At 46.8% G+C, this 19,723-nt stretch overlaps 2 protein-coding genes across 2 annotated transcripts in view; both read right to left on the bottom strand.

Moving 5' to 3' along the window:
* c5 (complement component 5) overlaps positions 1–2,218 on the bottom strand; it is a 35,119-nt gene extending 32,901 nt beyond the window's left edge. Inside the window, exons 1-8 of the mRNA XM_072387154.1 lie at positions 2,112–2,218; positions 1,527–1,722; positions 1,290–1,443; positions 1,142–1,212; positions 976–1,073; positions 822–904; positions 654–744; positions 470–578 (exon numbers count right to left, since the gene is read on the bottom strand). Of these exons, the coding sequence (XP_072243255.1) occupies positions 470–578; positions 654–744; positions 822–904; positions 976–1,073; positions 1,142–1,212; positions 1,290–1,443; positions 1,527–1,722; positions 2,112–2,170 (861 nt within the window). The 5' untranslated portion in view covers positions 2,171–2,218. The remainder of the gene's footprint in view (positions 1–469; positions 579–653; positions 745–821; positions 905–975; positions 1,074–1,141; positions 1,213–1,289; positions 1,444–1,526; positions 1,723–2,111) is intronic.
* A 5,374-nt stretch (positions 2,219–7,592) lies between these two features.
* prdm12b (PR domain containing 12b) lies at positions 7,593–18,671 on the bottom strand. Its single transcript, XM_072387155.1, has 6 exons — positions 18,415–18,671; positions 17,460–17,525; positions 12,455–12,579; positions 10,440–10,595; positions 8,741–8,855; positions 7,593–8,350 (listed from the first exon to the last, which is right to left on the bottom strand). Exons 1-6 carry the CDS (start codon positions 18,668–18,670, stop codon positions 7,890–7,892), a joined length of 1,179 nt encoding a protein of 392 aa, XP_072243256.1. The 5' UTR covers position 18,671; the 3' UTR covers positions 7,593–7,889.
* Between the last annotated feature and the right edge of the window lie 1,052 nt (positions 18,672–19,723).

Raw genomic sequence — 19,723 nt, 5'->3', positions numbered from 1 at the left:
AGGAGCGCCAAACCAGAGGCTGAGCGCCAAACCAGGGGCTGAGCGCCAAACCAGAGGCTGAGCGCCAAACCAGGGGCTGAGCGCCAAACCAGAGGCTGAGCGCCAAACCAGAGGCTGAGCGCCAAACCAGAGGCTGAGCGCCAAACCAGAGGCTGAGCAACAAACCAGAGACTGAGCGCCAAACCAGAGGCTGGGCGCCAAACCAGAAGCTAAGCAACAAACCAGAGGCTGAGCGCCAAACCAGAGGCTGAGCGCCAAACCAGAGGCTGAGCGCCAAACCAGAGGCTGGGCGCCAAACCAGAGGCTGAGCGCCAAACCAGAGGCTGAGCGCCAAACCAGGAGCGCCAAACCAGAGGCTGGGCGCCAAACCAGGGGCTGGGCGCCAAACCAGGGGCTGAGCAACAAACCAGAGGCTGAGCCAATGTGCCGACCCACCAGCTGTTGTACGGATGTGTTTCATGTTTCTTACTCGTTCTCTGGTGACGGAGGTTGGGATGATAACCGGGGCGTTTTTTCCACTAACGTAGCCATAGCGCAGAAACAGCTCCCCGTTGGCGACCGGGGCACCGTGGAGGTACCTGGGACAGAGTAAACCACCAGTGGCTGGAGCAACATCTTCCACTCTAACTGCACATTGTTGTGGTTTTACTCACCTGGCGGACACCTTGAAGCTGAAACTGTCAAACTGACTGTGACTGATGTAGTTTGTCTCTGGTTCCACCAGGATGGAAAAACTGGGAAGAACTATTTCAGGAGGAAACCGGTTCATCAGTTTACATCATACACTTTACACCTGTTGGGCAGGTTCTCCCTTTTCTTACCATATTCTTTCACTTCAAAGTCAGTCTTTGCTTTGGTGGTGAAATCATCCGTGTAAGAAGCTTCGATGGTCCAAATACCCAACCTGAAATCACCGGTTTTCAGTACAAACTTCCAGGAATTAGCTCCATGAAGCAGGATTTTTGGTTGTCTTACTTTGGTTTGATGGGGATTTTGAAGGGGTTTTGCATCGATGGGATTCCGTTGTCGGCGTCAGTCATCTCCACAATGTCCACCGTCGTTTGGTCGGGATCCTGCGGAGGAAAACGTACGTCGTGTTGAAACAGAACACTTTGAGACACTTTGAATTCCTTGTGCTCACCTTGAAGGTCAGGAAGACGCTGCGTTTGGCCGGCATCAGCTCGTGGTTCATGGAGAACGCTCTCACTTTGACTGGATACACAATCAGAACGAGTCGATTCAAAGGCTGTGAATGTGAAGCCTGCTTTAGACCAGTCAGGATGTCTCACCTTTCTGATGCGGGGTGTACAGCGGTTTGTCAGTTTGGATGAACAAGAAGCCGTTGGTGCGATCGACGGGGACAGAGATGTGATGGTTGATCTCATCCGACAACACGTGGAGAATCACTTTCTTCACATCCTTTTCCACACTGTTTGGGTACAACTAGAGACCAAGAGACGAGGTGACATCATGAGCACGCCAGAGGCACTCAGGTAAGGCGCTTACAGACAGCAGCCGTGTCTCACCCGGACTTTCACAGTGGCCTGGTGGTTGTTTTCGTTGTTTAGTGTCACATCAGCCCTGGCCAAAACCGTGTAACCTGGAGCCATTGAAGTCTTCAAAAACACGTTGATCCTCGCCTCAACTGTGTAACCAAACAGCTGCACGAACACAGTCTCCTCGGCGTCCAGTCGGAGCGACACAGGTGCTGCTACCAGATACCTGAGAGAGGAGTAAAACTGCTCAATCTGCTGCACGTTCTGCTGGGAAACCGAGTGCTGAAGGGTTTCAGGGTTTATTTTAAACCTTTCTGCATTAATGCTGCCATCACAGGAGTGGATTTTTGCTCATCGTTGGAGCACGAGGACCAAAAACCAAATAGACTGTTTCAGATATTTGCTGTGGGAGCCGAGCTGCCTGAGCAGGGTCTGTTAGAGGGTAAAAGTCTGCTCTGGACCCACATTTACAGCCAGGGTCCTGAAACTCAGGAGGAGAAACTGAACCCTGCTTTGTTTCAGGCGTCCTCTCAGAGTCTGTCGCAGCACCTCAGACAGACATCAGGAACATAACTTCTGATCTAATCTAACACAGACGTGAAAAGGTTGACTCACGATTTGGACTCAGCTTCTGTCCTCCAGCAGAAACACAGGAGGAGGATCCACAGCTTCATCCTGGGAGAAGATGCAGGCCGAGCTCTGCAGACGCTGACTGACAAACTGACTGACAGAGAGTCGCACTTCTTTAGTTATTCATCAACGTAACTGTTGGCAAAGACCTGCAAATGATCGGAAATCAGCTCACAGCAGGACTTTCTCCACTTGTTTATTCAGGGCTGAGTGTTTATCCCAAAGGTGAGTTTGCACAGTCTGGGTTTTCTGATCTTGCCCAACACCGCTGACCCCGAGCTTTCCTGTAACCGGACACAAAGTTCACTTCAGCTCAGTTTGGTTCCTTTCAAACACACAGAACACAGACATGTCCAAACCAGGCTTGTGGTGTAAGAGGGAAGTTGGGCCCCGAGAGGCTGCAGCACAGTTCAACAGTAAATCTCTAAAAGCTCGCCATCTGCATAGCGATCAGCTGCCACTTGGGGGCAGTCTCATCAATATGTGGGACAGTCTGAGCTGCTCTTAGTTGTGTTGCTGCTGTTGTTGGTCCTTTAGCTTTGATCTGCTGTGGAGAAAACAGAAGTCAAAGTGAAGAAAGACCTGCTTTGGGATGGAGTGAAACTGAGTTGATTAATGAAGAATGAACAGAGCAGCAGCTGTCTGAGCTTTTCTGTGACTTTTGCTCCTGCAGCTTTGTCCTGTTGGCTATGAAACTGTCTGTTAGCCCCTCCCAGCTCAAGCTAACTCTCAACCAATCGGCATTCAATCGATGTGAAGCATCGTGTCCAGATAGACGGATAGACAGCATCCAGACTATGCTCCTTAAGGAGAACAATGTGGCGCTGAGAAAAACCTCAGCAACATCAGAACAGCAAACATCAGCTCATCATCCAACAAAGAACCCAAAACATAAGCAAACATTTGCTCGCTTCACACATAAAGACGCAAAAACAACTCAAAGGAGTGGGATGGGGGTGAGACCAGAGACTGGCTCTCAACCAGTGGCTCAGTTCACAGGATGGTTGCCATGGAGAAGTCCTTGATTGACAGTCAGAGTCTACAATGAGTCAGAAGGGGAAAAGGGAAACAGGCCGGTGCCAGGAGCAGGAATGCAGATTAGACTGTGATTGGTGGGTTAGGGCGAGTAGTCGCATTTTAATGGAGGCCACTCTGCCAATGGCCAATTAATGACCACAATCTGAGCGCCAACAGCTCCGCCCACTGCTTCAAACATGTCGGGCCGCTTGGGGCCTTTGACCGCTGTCTCTGACACCAGGACAATGCCTCATCCAATCAGCAGAAAGCCCGTTATCATGGTTCAGAATATGCAAAGATCCTCGATGTCCTCAATGGAATTGGTTGTGAAACCCAAGGAGGGGAGTCAGGTGGTACCCGAGACCACATTTAAAACAAATGGCCTCCTTTAACATGACTGCCTCTGCTGCCTTTTGGCCAACACTCCCCACCAGCTGGTAGAAGCTCTGAGGATCACCAAGACCTGGATGACTGACAGTCAACACTAACCTGTGTTTCTATCCATTCATCCAGTTTCTATACCCACTTAATCCACTGAACAGTGCGGCACACTCACTCCTAGGGACAGTTCAGAGTCACCACTTAACCTAACATGCATGGTTTTGGATGGTGGGAAGAAGCTGGAGTACCTGGAGAGAACCGAGGCACGAATCCCTCGGGGATACAGTCGTAAACCTTCTCCCATGATCCCTCAGTAACTCTGTGAGGTTAAGATCTGGTCCACTGTCGGAGAAAACCAGTCTGCTGCTGCTGAATCTGAGGTCCAACAATCAGACTCCTCTGTGGAGTGAACCTTCCCGGGGAGGCTGAGTCGTATCATCCCCTGTAGTTGGAACACTCTCTCTGCCTCAGACTCCTCAGACTCTGCCTCCTCTGTGGAGGACCTGCTGACTGATTGAAAACATCCCCAAAGTCCTTCCAAAGCCCAGCGATATCCTCGGTTTGGATCAGCAGTTCTCCTCCCAGGCCAAGTAACCTGGGACCTGGAAGCAGGGTTCATCCAGGTTGTGGCAAAGCATCAATATCATCTCTGTATTTATTATCTTCTTAATTAATTAATTTAATTATTCTGTAGACAAACTCTGTAATTCCACCTTAATCTCAGCAGAGCTGAATTCATTTCACCCAAATCCAGATTTAATCTCAACACCATCTGGGCCTTTATGCCAAGTTTTTAGGTAACAGTTGAAAATGATGTGCAGGCGTCCGCCTTTAAGGATTCTTCTGTTGTTGTATTATTACAATTAATTAACTTTAAGAGATACTGTGTGAAAGTTAAGCTGCGTAAAACACACAAAGACTGAAGTACAGGATTACTTTATTCAGACGATATAGGCTCAAATACAGTGTCCTTTATAGAAGTCATAACATAGCATACTTCATATAACAATACATGTCTCATACATATACAGAGATAAAGTGACAGTAGAATTATATTCTCAGTGTTCTGTTCTTTAACAGGTTGGAGATTATTTACATTCCTGGAGAAGAAGCAGATAAACAACAGTCTGAATCAGTTCTCATTCATTTGAGGACATTTTTAAACACATAACCTGTGGAAAGTAGAGTAATTACCAGAGATAATGAGCTGGCTGGACCCACCTCAACCCAGAGAGCAAGAACCACAGACATAAACCATACATCAACAATAGAGATATTAATAAAACTATTTCAGCTTCAGGCTCCGAAGCAAACTTCTTCAAAGGAACCAGTTTTTCATAGATTTAATGTTTCCTCAGTAAAACTAAAGTTGTTTTTAGCTAACATGTTAGCATGCAGTCACATGTTAGCATGCAGTCACATGTTAGCATGCAGTCACATGTTAGCATGCAAAAAACACGATTCTCCTATCAAACCCAAATGAGACCTTGATTGATTGATTGATTATATGAGATCTTGGTGCTTTTTATTTTGCTCATGTGTTACCAAAGCGTTTTATTTAGCTGAGATGTGCTGAAATTGTTCACCAACGGTCCACTGTTCAGTGAGGCAGCCATTTTGTAGAGTTTGAAATTCAAATGCTAACTTGCGCTGCAGACTCATCACACGTAAGTAGAAGAACCAAAAGCAGAGTACATTAGCTTAAACGGACCATCATGCATTAGGGCCTGGAGCCAGCAGCTGTGGCGCCGTCAGAGCTCGCTAAAGCTGGACAGCTAGCTAGCACTAGCCCCAACATTCACAGCCGTACTTTTTCTTATTCTTGAGAATGTCTGAGCTCAATATCTCAAACATCTCAAACATCACCTCCTCCCCTACAAACTGTTGGTAATTTCTTCCTGGAACCTTTAAAGTGTCCTGATCAACAGTTCTGCAGCTTTCTGAAACTCTTTCATAGTTTTTCTTTGGACATTTTCTGCTTTTTCACTCATCTTCTGACAGAGAACGGAACAAAAGGCAGCCCACATCCAAAGAAGAGCTTTGGGATGTCCTTCAAGAAGCCTGGAGAACTATTCCTGAAGACTCCTTAAAGAAATGACAGAAAGCTTGTCTCAGAGGGTTCAGGCTGTGTTGGAGAATAAAGGAGCTCAGACCAGAGATTCACTTTAAAGCTGCTGAGAACTGATAAAAAACTCTGTTTCTGCCTCAGATTCTGGGTTTATGTTCATGTTTGCACATGTTTCAGTGAATCTCTGCAGCTGCTTCCTGTTTTTATTTAAATAAGTAAATAAATGAGGCTGATCAGGAGTTTACTGATATCTGCAGTTTATGGTTGTGGAAGTTCAACCAAAAACAGTTTCCTAGTTTTATTATTCTGTCGCTGTTTGTTTAAACCTGCTGCAATCCGGTGGTGTCCAACATGTGTCAACAGCTGTAACTCTGCACAGTAAACAGAGCCACGCTGTGCTGTAGCACTGAAGCTAACGTCCAGGTAGAGAAGTTCCAGTTTCATTTGCAGCATCAGCTCCAGGATCCAGGGTCTGAGCTCCTGGTCCAGGACAGGAGGCCTCAGCTGCACCAAAACTGGATTCACTGCCACTACATTATGTCGAGAGACCCATCAGTGGGTCCCTCCAAAGGAGCCTCCTGGTTTCAGTTGGTTCCTCCGAAGGAGCCTCCTGGTTTCAGATGGTTCCTCCAAAGGAGCCTCCTGGTTTCAGTTGGTTCCTCCGAAGGAGCCTCCTGGTTTCAGTGGGTTCCTCCGAAGGAGCCTCCTGGTTTCAGATGGTTCCTCCGAAGGAGCCTCCTGGTTTCAGTGGGTTCCTCCGAAGGAGCCTCCTGGTTTCAGATGGTTCCTCTGAAGGAGCCTCCTGGTTTCAGTGGGTTCCTCCGAAGGAGCCTCCTGGTTTCAGATGGTTCCTCCGAAGGAGCCTCCTGGTTTCAGTGGGTTCCTCCGAAGGAGCCTCCTGGTTTCAGATGGTTCCTCTGAAGGAGCCTCCTGGTTTCAGTGGGTTCCTCTGAAGGAGCCTCCTGGTTTCAATGGGTTCCTCTGAAGGAGCCTCCTGGTTTCAATGGGTTCCTCCGAAGGAGCCTCCTGGTTTCAGATGGTTCCTCTGAAGGAGCCTCCTGGTTTCAATGGGTTCCTCTGAAGGAGCCTCCTGGTTTCAATGGGTTCCTCCGAAGGAGCCTCCTGGTTTCAGTGGGTTCCTCTGAAGGAGCCTCCTGGTTTCAATGGGTTCCTCCGAAGGAGCCTCCTGGTTTCAGATGGTTCCTCCGAAGGAGCCTCCTGGTTTCAGTGGGCTCCTCCGAAGGAGCCTCCTGGTTTCAGATGGTTCCTCCGAAGGAGCCTCCTGGTTTCAGTGGGTTCCTCCGAAGGAGCCTCCTGGTTTCAGATGGTTCCTCTGAAGGAGCCTCCTGGTTTCAGTGGGTTCCTCTGAAGGAGCCTCCTGGTTTCAGTGGGTTCCTCCGAAGGAGCCTCCTGGTTTCAGTGGGTTCCTCCGAAGGAGCCTCCTGGTTTCAGATGGTTCCTCCGAAGGAGCCTCCTGGTTTCAGTGGGTTCCTCCGAAGGAGCCTCCTGGTTTCAGATGGTTCCTCCGAAGGAGCCTCCTGGTTTCAGATGGTTCCTCCGAAGGAGCCTCCTGGTTTCAGATGGTTCCTCCGAAGGAGCCTCCTGGTTTCAGTGGGTTCCTCCGAAGGAGCCTCCCGGTTTCAGTGGGTTCCTCCGAAGGAGCCTCCTGGTTTCAGTGGGTTCCTCTGAAGGAGCCTCCTGGTTTCAGATGGTTCCTCCGAAGGAGCCTCCTGGTTTCAGATGGTTCCTCCGAAGGAGCCTCCTGGTTTCAGTGGGTTCCTCCGAAGGAGCCTCCTGGTTTCAGTGGGTTCCTCTGAAGGAGCCTCCTGGTTTCAGATGGTTCCTCCGAAGGAGCCTCCTGGTTTCAGATGGTTCCTCTGAAGGAGCCTCCTGGTTTCAGTTGGTTCCTCTGAAGGAGCCTCCTGGCCTCCTGGTCCTGCAGAGGAGACCCTGGAGCAGGACTGACAGCAGTGTATCTGCGGGGCCACCTGCAGGCCAGAGTTAGAAAGCAACCGGGCTGCTGCTTGAGTTCATTTAAAATTTCCACCAAAATCAGCAAATATTTAAATTTCTGCTTTTAAAGAACGATTTAAATCCTCATTAAACTGGATGTTATTTAGGTGAAATTAACCTTTTAATCGTTTTAACTGTTTCAGCTTTAAGAGGTCACGTGATTCAGGAGCCCAAGGCTCACCTGAGCAGGTAAGCTGCCCCAGGTGCGCTCTGACAGGCTGCTCAGTGATTGGCCGCCTCCCTGTTGTGTGTGTGTGTGCGTGCGGGGGCGCGTGCGTGTGAGCTCACAGCACCATTGTGGGTATATGATGAACCAGGGAGGCCGGGTGAGGCACGGTCAGCTGCGGCGGGTGAGATGGGGGGGGTGAGTGCACCACCACGCCCCCCGCCTGCGCCACAGCCTCCGCGGTCGGCCGGTGCCTGGCGCTCTTCTGGTGCGCGCGCAGCCCGGCCAGCTGTGAGTACGCGGACTGGCACACGTGGCACTTGTAGGGGCGCTCGCCGGTGTGCAGCCGCACGTGGTTGCGCAGCGTGGAGGACTGGCTGAAGCGGCGGTTGCAGAAGCGGCACACGAACGGCTTGTCCAGCGTGTGGATGCGCATGTGGGAGCGCAGGTTGCTGCGCGAGTTGAAGCCGCGGTGGCAGATGACGCACCGCATGCGGCCCAGGCTGGAGGAGGAGGAGGAGGAGGAGGAAGAGGAGGAGGAGGAGGAGGAGGACGAGCCTTCGCAGGTGTGAAACTCATCTGTGAAGAAGCGGAATCCGTCATTCAGATTTAAACCGAATTAAAAATGTTCGTTTTGATCAGAAAATACATAAAAAACCAGAGAAAAAGTTAAACTTTCTTTATGCTTAATCAATATTTTCAGTTTATGATTTATTGCATGAACTGAACAATCATTTAGTTGTTTTAACATCAGCTGTGACGTCACGGTGCGTTGCCATAGCGACACATCAGCATGTTCCCAGCAGAAATATTCATGATATTCAACAACAGCAGCTGATGGCTGATAATTAACAGTTTCATCACGTGACGTCACACGTGAGCAGTGTTTGATTGGTTAGTTAATATTAATAAGTTATCAGTGAAACTAAATGATTTATGTTTATGGATGAATATTATATATAATATTACCGCTTTTGGTCTTCTTGATTTGCTCGTCGTCTCCTCCTGGAATTCCAGGAATTCCCAGGAAGGTGTTGTGGGAGTTTCCGTACCAGACCAGCAGCTCCTGGTCCGGAGGGATGGTCTGGAAACCAAGAGGTTTTCATTCATCACCAAAAGCACAGATCAGGTCCAAGTTTAGCTTTAAAGTAAGCAAACCTTAAAGGTAAATTCAATTAAATTCAATTCAGTTAAATTCAGTTCAATTAAATATTTAAATTAATTAAATATTTAAATTAACCAAATTAAATTCAATCCAATTCAATTCAGTTCAGTTAAATTAAATATTTAAATTAAGCTGAATATTCAAATTAATACAATTAAATTCAGTTCAAATAAATAGTTTAATTAATTAAACATTTAAATTAAATAAATTAAGTATTTAAATTAATTCAATTCAGTTCAGTTCAATTAAATATTTAAATTAACCAAATTAAAAATTTTAATTAATTAAATTCAATCCAATTCAATTCAATTTAATTAAATCAAATATTTAAATTCAATTAAATGTTTAAATTAAATGTTTAAATTAAATTAAATTAAATGTATTAAGATGTGCTTGAATTCAATTTTTTTACTGATTATTTAAAAGAAAAAGAAGCACTTTGTCATTTTCCCTCTAAAAACATTAACATCTGTGTATTTCTTCAGATTAATGCTGATTTCTGCCACTTATTCTTTCTTAATATTGTTTAATTCAGGATGTTTTTATCAGAGATGTTTAAATATTTTTATAATAGATTCTTTCCTGCTGCTTCATCATGTTTCTATAATAATTACTCATTTATTTTTTGTGTGTTTCAGAACTGAAACCTTCATGTTCCTGCCAGCAGGGGGCGCCACAGGCCTGGAGAACAGATGAAATATCATCATAGTTATATGATTATTACAACATTATATTTCTGTAAAATTAATCTGATTCCACTCCTACAAACTCAGTTCTCTTCCTGAATAGTGAGTATTCTATATATTTTATAGATATATTAATAATCAGCGAAATTACTTTAATGGATTCACGTCGAGTTCAGCAGCAAAAAGAATTAATTCAAACGTAAAGCAAAAATAAAATATGATTTTCCTCCAAATTTGACCCAAAAGCATTTTAGAAAACACTTCTTATGATGTTTATTTAAATAAAAATCATCTATCTTTGTGCTGATAAAATATAATAATAATATAATAATAAACTCACAAAAACAGAATAATAATAATCAAAAGTATTCTTATTAAAAGTGGTGTGATTAATCTCATTTATGACTGGAGCTAAAGTTATTATTTAAAGCAGGAACAGATGGAACATGTTCTGATCTACAGCTGATCGATCAGCTGATCTATCAGATCTATCATCTATAGATCTGATCGATCTGATCGATGAGCTGATCGGTTGTTATCAGTCTGATTGATGAACAGGAATCTCTCTTTAAATGTGAGATCGTTTTGTGTTGAACACCTGAAGGTTTCCTCTGATCCATATTTATCACGTTCAGAGGAAGAATGAAGCGTTTCAGTTGAATTCCTTCTGTTAATAAGTTAATTAAGATGCTGGTCCTGCACCATAAAACCTCTGAGCTGAGCTCGCAGCTTTCAGTCCCCAGCAGCCGCACATCTGAGGACTGAAAGCTGCGGCAGCTTCCTGCCACGCTGGGGTCGGCGTGATGCATTCACTGACCTCCACGGCCTTGTAGAAGATGCTGCTGCCGATCTGAACCACCTCCAGGTTCTGCTCCTGCTCATTTCGAGCACACTTGATGTACGTCATCCAGCTCCTCTGGTCCTCCTGACTCGCATCGATGAAATAGCGGACGGTCCCGTCCTCGTTGAACACCTGACAGGAAGAAAAGGAACAATTATTTAGTTTATTCACTGAAAATAAAGCTCCTTCAGAGGAATTTATGACTCAGATAAAGTTCAGTCCATCAGCTGCTTTATGGCAGCACAGCTCAGCAGGAGGGAATCAGAACCATCAGAGCTGGAGAATCAGGGCGTTAATGCAGACCAGTGTTGGTCATCCGTTATTATTCGTTACTCAGCAAAGTAACGCTATTTATCGAGTGGAGCTAATGAGCCTGGAGGCCTCCTGCTGTGAGGAACCTCTGAGGAAAACGAACTGTAGCTCATAAAGAAAAGCACGACTGGCCTGAAACTCACATGAAACGCCTTCGACCGGCTGATTACAGCCAAACATTCACAGAATGGTCAAATTATCGTATGTTTGGCGATTATTCATCGAACATCGTAAACAGGGCAAAATTATCGTACAAATACGATAATTATCGTAGACCTGGGAATAATGGTTGTTGTGTTTGGCTTCAGAGCTGCAGTGAGACAGTAATTAATTAAATTACACGTTACTGAAAAAAATAATGCCGTTAGTAACGTTGTACTCTAACGCCGTCATTACCGATACTGCAAGTGAGCAAGGAAATGTGGGCGTTAGCTAAATATCACGTTAAATATCAGCCAGAAAACCTGTCTGTGCCAGTAGCTAGTTAGTTAGGAGGCTAATGGTTAGTTGGGAGGCTAATGGTTAGTTGGGAGGCTAATGGTTAGTTAGGAGGCTAATGGTTAGTTAGGAGGCTAATGGTTAGTTAGGAGACTAATGGTTAGTTGGGAGGCTAATGGTTAGTTGGGAGGCTAATGGTTAGTTAGGAGGCTAATGGTTAGTTAGGAGACTAATGGTTAGTTGGGAGGCTAATGTTTAGTTAGGAGGCTAATGGTTAGTTAGGAGGCTAATGGTTAGTTAGGAGGCTAATGGTTAGTTAGGAGGCTAATGGTTAGTTAGGAGACTAATGGTTAGTTGGGAGGCTAATGGTTAGTTGGGAGGCTAATGGTTAGTTAGGAGGCTAATGGTTAGTTAGGAGACTAATGGTTAGTTGGGAGGCTAATGTTTAGTTAGGAGGCTAATGGTTAGTTAGGAGGCTAATGGTTAGTTAGGAGGCTAATGGTTAGTTAGGAGGCTAATGGTTAGTCAGGAACAATCTTCGCTAAGTAATAGAAAGCAACTTTGTTGAGGAAGTTTGCTAATAATCATTAACCCATGAAGTCAGTTGTTAAGTTAGCTGCTTAGCAATAAACAATTTAGCCATTGAGATGGGAAATTAGCTTGTCTACTGAAAATGAGCAGCAGACTATCAGGAGCTCACTGAGTTTATCGACAGTAGCCAGAACAAGTTAAACTAAATCAGCTAGTTACGAGAAAGGTATCAGCAAGGCAGTACAGAAGAGTTACCACGCTAAATATCAGCTAGGTTGTCGATCAATAAGCCACTAAGAAAGCTAAATATCAGTGAGCTAGTTGTTAGCCAGTCAGCAGAAAAGCTCTCAAACAAACTGGAAGCAACACTGGCTGCGTTTCCCAGATTCGCTAAGAAGCTCTTAGCGCTAGAAGCTTAAAAAAGCAACTTTAAAGAGCTTCTTAGGAGCGCTAACTCAGACCGCTCCTAAGAATCTGGGAAACGCGGCCATTATTTGTTAAAGTGGTTTGCTAGTAACCCATGAAGGTATTCATTCAGGTAGCTAGCCAACCGGGCAGTGGTGGTAAAGATGAAAGTTTTTGTGGGATTGTGGGCGGAGCCTGATCACTGCAGCTGACCAATAACAGCAGACCTCCTGTTTGAAATGTGGCTCATTATTTTATTGGTTGTCTGCACAAAAACACTCCAAAATGAAACGTCACTGCTTCACCTCCCACATCAGGTTGTTGTTCTTGTACAGGTCGATGTGCTCAGGTGAGACGAGGCGTCCGGTGAACGGTCCCATCTCCGTCCCGGCTTTGATCCACGTTTTAGAGAAGATACCCAGACCCTCTCCTGTGGTCAGAAACAGAGAAGAGACGAGTCACCCAGGTGGGACTCAGGTGGGACTCAGGTGGGACTCAGGTGGGATGATGGATTATACAATTATACAGATGTTTGAAACACCGAAGGAAGCATCTGAGACATCCATCCCTCCATCATCCATCCATCATCCATCCATCATCCATCCATCCCTCCATCATCCATCCATCATCCATCCATCCATCCATCCATCCATCTATCATCCATCCATCCATCCATCCATCATCCATCCATCCATCCATCCATCATCCATCATCCATCCATCCATCATCCATCCATCCATCCATCCATCCATCCATCCATCCATCATCCATCCATCCATCCATCCATCCATCTATCATCCATCCATCCATCCATCCATCATCCATCCATCCATCCATCCATCCATCCATCATCCATCCATCATCCATCCATCCATCCATCATCCATCATCCATCATCCATCCATCATCCATCCATCATCCATCATCCATCCATCCATCCATCCATCATCCATCCATCATCCATCCATCCATCCATCCATCCATCATCCATCCATCCATCCATCCATCCATCCATCATCCATCCATCTATCTATCATCCATCATCCATCCATCATCCATCCATCCATCCATCATCCATCCATCCATCCATCCATCCATCATCCATCCATCCATCCATCCATCCATCCATCATCCATCCATCCATCCATCCATCCATCATCCATCCATCCATCCATCCATCATCCATCCATCATCCATCCATCCATCTATCATCCCTCCATCCATCCCTCCATCCATCATCCATCCATCCATCATTCATCCATCCATCATCCATCCATCATCCATCATCCATCCATCCATCCATCATCCATCCATCCATCATCCATCCATCATCCATCCATCCATCATCCATCCATCCATCCATCCATCCATCCATCCATCATCCATCCATCCATCCATCCATCCATCTATCATCCATCCATCCATCCATCATCCATCCATCCATCCATCCATCCATCATCCATCCATCATCCATCCATCTATCCATCCATCATCCATCCATCTATCCATCCATCCATCCATCCATCCATCATCCATCATCCATCCATCCATCATCCATCCATCCATCTATCATCCATCCATCCATCATCCATCCATCATCCATCCATCCATCCATCCATCCATCCATCATCCATCCATCCATCCATCCATCATCCATCCATCCATCCATCCATCCATCCATCCATCATCCATCCATCCATCCATCCATCATCCATCCATCATCCATCCATCCATCTATCATCCATCCATCCATCCATCCATCCATCATCCATCCATCTATCTATCATCCATCCATCCATCCATCCATCCATCCATCCATCATCCATCCATCCATCCATCCATCATCCATCCATCATCCCTCCATCCATCATCCATCCATCTATCCATCCATCATCCCTCCATCCATCCATCATCCATCCATCTATCCATCATCCATCCATCCATCCATCATCCATCATCCATCATCCATCCATCCATCTATCATCCATCCATCCATCCATCCATCCATCCATCATCCATCCATCATCCCTCCATCCATCCATCCATCATCCATCCATCTATCCATCCATCATCCCTCCATCCATCCATCATCCATCCATCTATCCATCCATCATCCATCCATCCATCCATCCATCATCCATCCATCATCCATCCATCCATCCATCCATCATCCATCCATCCATCCATCCACCATCCATCCATCCATCCATCCATCCATCCATCCATCCATCATCCATCCATCCATCCATCCATCCATCATCCATCCATCATCCCTCCATCTATCCATCATCCATCCATCATCCATCCATCCATCCATCCATCATCCATCCATCCATCCATCCATCATCCATCCATCCATCCATCCATCCATCATCCATCCATCCATCCATCATCCATCCATCATCCATCCATCCATCCATCCATCCATCCATCATCCATCCATCCATCATCCATCCATCATCCATCCATCATCCATCATCCATCCATCCATCATCCATCCATCCATCCATCCATCCATCATCCATCCATCATCCATCCATCCATCCATCCATCCATCATCCATCCATCATCCATCCATCCATCCATCCATCCATCCATCATCCATCCATCCATCCATCCATCATCCATCCATCATCCATCCATCCATCATCCATCCATCATCCATCATCCATCCATCATCCATCCATCCATCATCCATCCATCATCCATCCATCATCCATCCATCCATCCATCATCCATCCATCCATCCATCCATCCATCCATCCATCCATCATCCATCCATCCATCCATCCATCCATCATCCATCCATCCATCATCCATCCATCATCCATCCATCATCCATCCATCCATCCATCCATCCATCCATCCATCATCCATCCATCCATCCATCATCCATCATCCATCATCCATCCATCATCCATCCATCATCCATCATCCATCCATCCATCCATCCATCATCCATCCATCATCCATCCATCCATCCATCCATCCATCCATCCATCCATCATCCATCCATCCATCCATCCATCATCCATCCATCCATCCATCTATCTATCATCCATCATCCATCCATCATCCATCCATCCATCCATCATCCATCCATCCATCCATCCATCATCCATCCATCCATCCATCCATCCATCCATCATCCATCCATCCATCCATCCATCCATCCATCCATCCATCATCCATCCATCATCCATCCATCCATCTATCATCCCTCCATCCATCCCTCCATCCATCATCCATCCATCCATCATTCATCCATCCATCATCCATCCATCATCCATCATCCATCCATCCATCCATCCATCATCCATCCATCCATCATCCATCCATCCATCCATCCATCCATCCATCCATCATCCATCCATCCATCCATCCATCCATCTATCATCCATCCATCCATCCATCCATCCATCATCCATCATCCATCCATCCATCATCCATCCATCCATCTATCATCCATCCATCCATCATCCATCATCCATCCATCATCCATCCATCCATCCATCCATCCATCCATCCATCCATCCATCCATCATCCATCCATCCATCCATCCATCATCCATCCATCATCCATCCATCCATCTATCATCCATCCATCCATCCATCCATCCATCATCCATCCATCTATCATCCATCCATCCATCCATCCATCCATCCATCCATCCATCATCCATCCATCCATCCATCCATCATCCATCCATCATCCCTCCATCCATCATCCATCCATCTATCCATCCATCATCCCTCCATCCATCCATCATCCATCCATCTATCCATCATCCATCCATCCATCCATCATCCATCATCCATCATCCATCTATCATCCATCCATCCATCCATCCATCCATCCATCATCCATCCATCATCCCTCCATCCATCCATCCATCATCCATCCATCATCCATCCATCCATCCATCATCCCTCCATCCATCCATCATCCATCCATCTATCCATCCATCATCCATCCATCCATCCATCCATCATCCATCCATCCATCCATCCATCATCCATCCATCCATCCATCCACCATCCATCCATCCATCCATCCATCCATCCATCCATCCATCCATCCATCATCCATCCATCCATCCATCCATCCATCATCCATCCATCATCCCTCCATCTATCCATCATCCATCCATCATCCATCCATCCATCCATCCATCATCCATCCATCCATCCATCCATCATCCATCCATCCATCCATCCATCCATCCATCCATCCATCCATCATCCATCCATCCATCCATCATCCATCCATCATCCATCCATCCATCCATCCATCCATCCATCCATCATCCATCCATCCATCATCCATCCATCATCCATCCATCATCCATCATCCATCCATCCATCATCCATCCATCCATCCATCATCCATCCATCATCCATCCATCCATCCATCCATCCATCATCCATCCATCATCCATCCATCCATCCATCCATCCATCCATCCATCATCCATCCATCCATCCATCCATCATCCATCCATCATCCATCCATCCATCATCCATCCATCATCCATCATCCATCCATCATCCATCCATCCATCATCCATCCATCATCCATCCATCATCCATCCATCCATCCATCATCCATCCATCCATCCATCCATCCATCCATCATCCATCCATCATCCATCCATCCATCCATCCATCATCCATCCATCATCCATCCATCCATCCATCATCCATCATCCATCCATCCATCATCCATCCATCCATCCATCCATCATCCATCCATCCATCCATCCATCCATCCATCATCCATCCATCCATCCATCCATCATCCATCCATCATCCATCCATCCATCCATCCATCCCTCCATCATCCATCCATCCATCCATCCATCCCCGCTTAATCCGTTTGGTCGTGGCGGGTCTGGATCTTATCCCAGAGGTGCCGTACAGCCTGAACATGTCATCAGTTCATCCCAGAGACAAACAACCAGGTAACCTGACAGCATGTTTTTGGACGGTGGGAGGAACCCGGAGAGAACCCAGAGAGAACCCAGAGAGAACCCAGAGAGAACCCAGAGAGAACCCGGAGAGAACCCGGAGAGAACCCGGAGAGAACCCGGAGAGAACCCGGAGAGAAGCCACACACACACGGGGAGAACATGCTGACTCACACAGACAGAACCGGCCGGGAGTTTAATTTGGACCTCCGCTGTGAGCTCAGCACCGTGCAGCCAACATCTCAGACAATTCAGGAAAATTAATTCTACTTAAAAAAGAAATGTTCATAAAAACGTGTAAAAAATACAGATTTTACATTAAAATACAGAATTTGTAGTTTTTACCTGGAACTGAACTCTGAGCGATGATCACCTCACTGGGTAAAACCAGACTGGACAGCTTCTGCACCTCTGAACACACACATATTCAGCATTATTACCTATAAATATCATCAATATTTACCACATTATCACAGCAAACTGTCCGCTTCTGCCACACATTTTAAACTCGGTTCATTTCGCACAGTTATGAGGTTCCCAGAAGGAGCGAAAGCGGCGAGAAACTCAGAGAAAGCGGGTTAAACGCTGTGTTTCCCCCTTGAATGGTGTCCTCACAGCGAGCCGCAGGAAAGGAGAAGTCCGCGTTCATTAAGCAGCGCGGAACACAGAGAAAGTCAGAAAAACTGGAGGAAAAAGAAAAGGAAAAAGCTCAATGTGTCGCCGCGTGTTTCACGCTCAGAGAGGGCCGTGAAACAGGCTGTGACAAAAAGGAGAAAAGAGATGATCCGGAAGCTCAGGAGCAGCGGCTCTGAAGCCCGGAGAAGCAGAAATAATTCTGCAGAACTCAAACACCAACACCAAGAAACACCATTAAAGCTCCGGCAGCTTCCATTTAATTATTCCAAACGAATTTCACTGAAAACTCAAACGAATTCTCATTTATTAGCATTTTTTATTAAAAATAAATCAGATGTGAAGGAGAGAAAAGGGCCGCGCGCGCAGAAATAAATCTCAATGTTTGGGATTTTCAGCTCAAAGTTATTTTATCAAGTGGTTCCGACCCGTTCATCTGGGAATAATTAATAACTATAATGTTGGAAATAAAGCTTTTAAATAGTAAAAATATTTATTTTTACAGATTTAATTAGAAACAGATTTTTTTCGTTACTTAGTTTTTATCTATTTTAATCACTAATTAATAGATACACATTAAAGCTAAATTCCAGGTTTATTGCATCTTATTATTCATCTCTGGAGATATGAAAAGCATCTAACATCTGTCCAGCGGTTAGTCACTGACCTCCGGAGAAGGATTGCGCGAGCACCTCGGCGGTGAAGGCGGTCTTGGGGCTCGCGCTCGGGGCGGTGCGTTCCTCCTGCTGCAGGTGGTGCTGATGCGGGTGGTGCGGCGGCTGCTCGCCCAGCACGTGTCTCCAGCGGCCGTACAGGAAGCTGTGCAGGATGTCCGAGGTGATGATGTCCGCGAGGGAAAGCGGCTGCTGCGGCTTGAAGGCGGGCTTCAGAGCCAGCGAGGAGCCGGGCAGCACGGAGCCCATGGCGGGGCCGGAGGCCGGGGGCCGGGGGTTGGAGGCCGGGTGCCGGAGGCCGGGGGTTGGAGGCCGGAGGCCGGGGGTTGGAGGCCGGAGGCCGGGGGTTGGAGGCCGGGTGCCGGAGGCCGGGGGTTGGAGGCCGGAGGCCGGGTGCCGGAGGCCGGGGGTTGGAGGCCGGGTGCCGGGTGCCGGAGGCCGGGGGCCGGGGGTTGGAGGCCGGGTGCCGGAAGCCGGGGGTCGGGTGCCGGGGGTTGGAGGCCGCGTGCCAGCTGCCAGGTGCCGGGGCCGCGTGCCGGTGAGGGTCACAGGTAAAGGAAAAAGAACTTGTTTCTGACCTCAAACCTGAAGTTTGAGCTCTCGGAGGTTTCTGCAGAAACTGTTCAAGAGAAGAAGAAATGAGAGAAGTTGTGAGCAGCAGCAGCAGTGTGGGGGGGTCTATATACCGGGGCTGAGATCACCTCCTCCAACGTTTCTGTTGGGGGGGGGGGGACTCCACGCGCTGTAATTGGCTCCGTTTACAGCTCGTGACAGCGGAGTTTGAACGTAACGAGACTCGCAGGCTGACCCCAGAACAGCAGTCCGACTCCATCAGGGAGCAAAGTGAAGCACAAAGCTGCTCTCAGATCATCGTGCGGGGGACAGAGGGGCCCCGGGGGCCCCGGTTCTGTCCTGAGGGGTCCGTGTTTCCTGCTGAAGGTCACAGAACTGAAAAGAAGCTGGTTCCTCATCACCGACAGCTCTGAGCTGGGTTCCTGTGGTCCGGCACCGCGGCATCATGCTGAGGATGATGGTTCTGATCCAGTCTGACGGAGCCGAACGGTAAGAGAAAATAATCAGAATCACAGTCAGATCATTTTAAAAAGAATGATTCTTTAATTTATTTCCCGTCAGTCGGTCTGAACTCAACATATTTCCTGTTCAGCTTCATTTAATCTGGTAACAAACATCATTTCTACACCTCAGACCTGCAGCATCCCATAAAGTCAGTGAACCTTTTCCCACTTTGTTTCCTTCTGCCAACACTTAAAGCCGCTCTGACTCTGAGGAAACCAGGTGATG

Source organism: Leuresthes tenuis, unplaced genomic scaffold, assembly GCF_036924035.1.
Source record: "Leuresthes tenuis unplaced genomic scaffold, fLeuTen1.0.hap1 SCAF_6, whole genome shotgun sequence".
Lineage (NCBI taxonomy): Eukaryota > Metazoa > Chordata > Actinopteri > Atheriniformes > Atherinopsidae > Leuresthes > Leuresthes tenuis.
This window is presented reverse-complemented; position numbering and strand designations above follow the sequence as displayed.

What these genes read in the sequence shown, in the direction of transcription:
- prdm12b (XM_072387155.1), bottom strand. Translation starts at nt 18,670, where the DNA reads ATGGGCTCCGTGCTGCCCGGCTCCTCGCTGGCTCTGAAGCCCGCCTTC. An exon ending in TCTTCTACAAGGCCGTGGAG is followed by an intron (nt 8,856 to 10,439) that starts GTCAGTGAATGC and finishes CTTGGTTTCCAG; the next exon opens with ACCATCCCTCCGGACCAGGA. An exon ending in AATCAAGAAGACCAAAAGCG is followed by an intron (nt 8,351 to 8,740) that starts GTAATATTATAT and finishes GCTTCTTCACAG; the next exon opens with ATGAGTTTCACACCTGCGAA.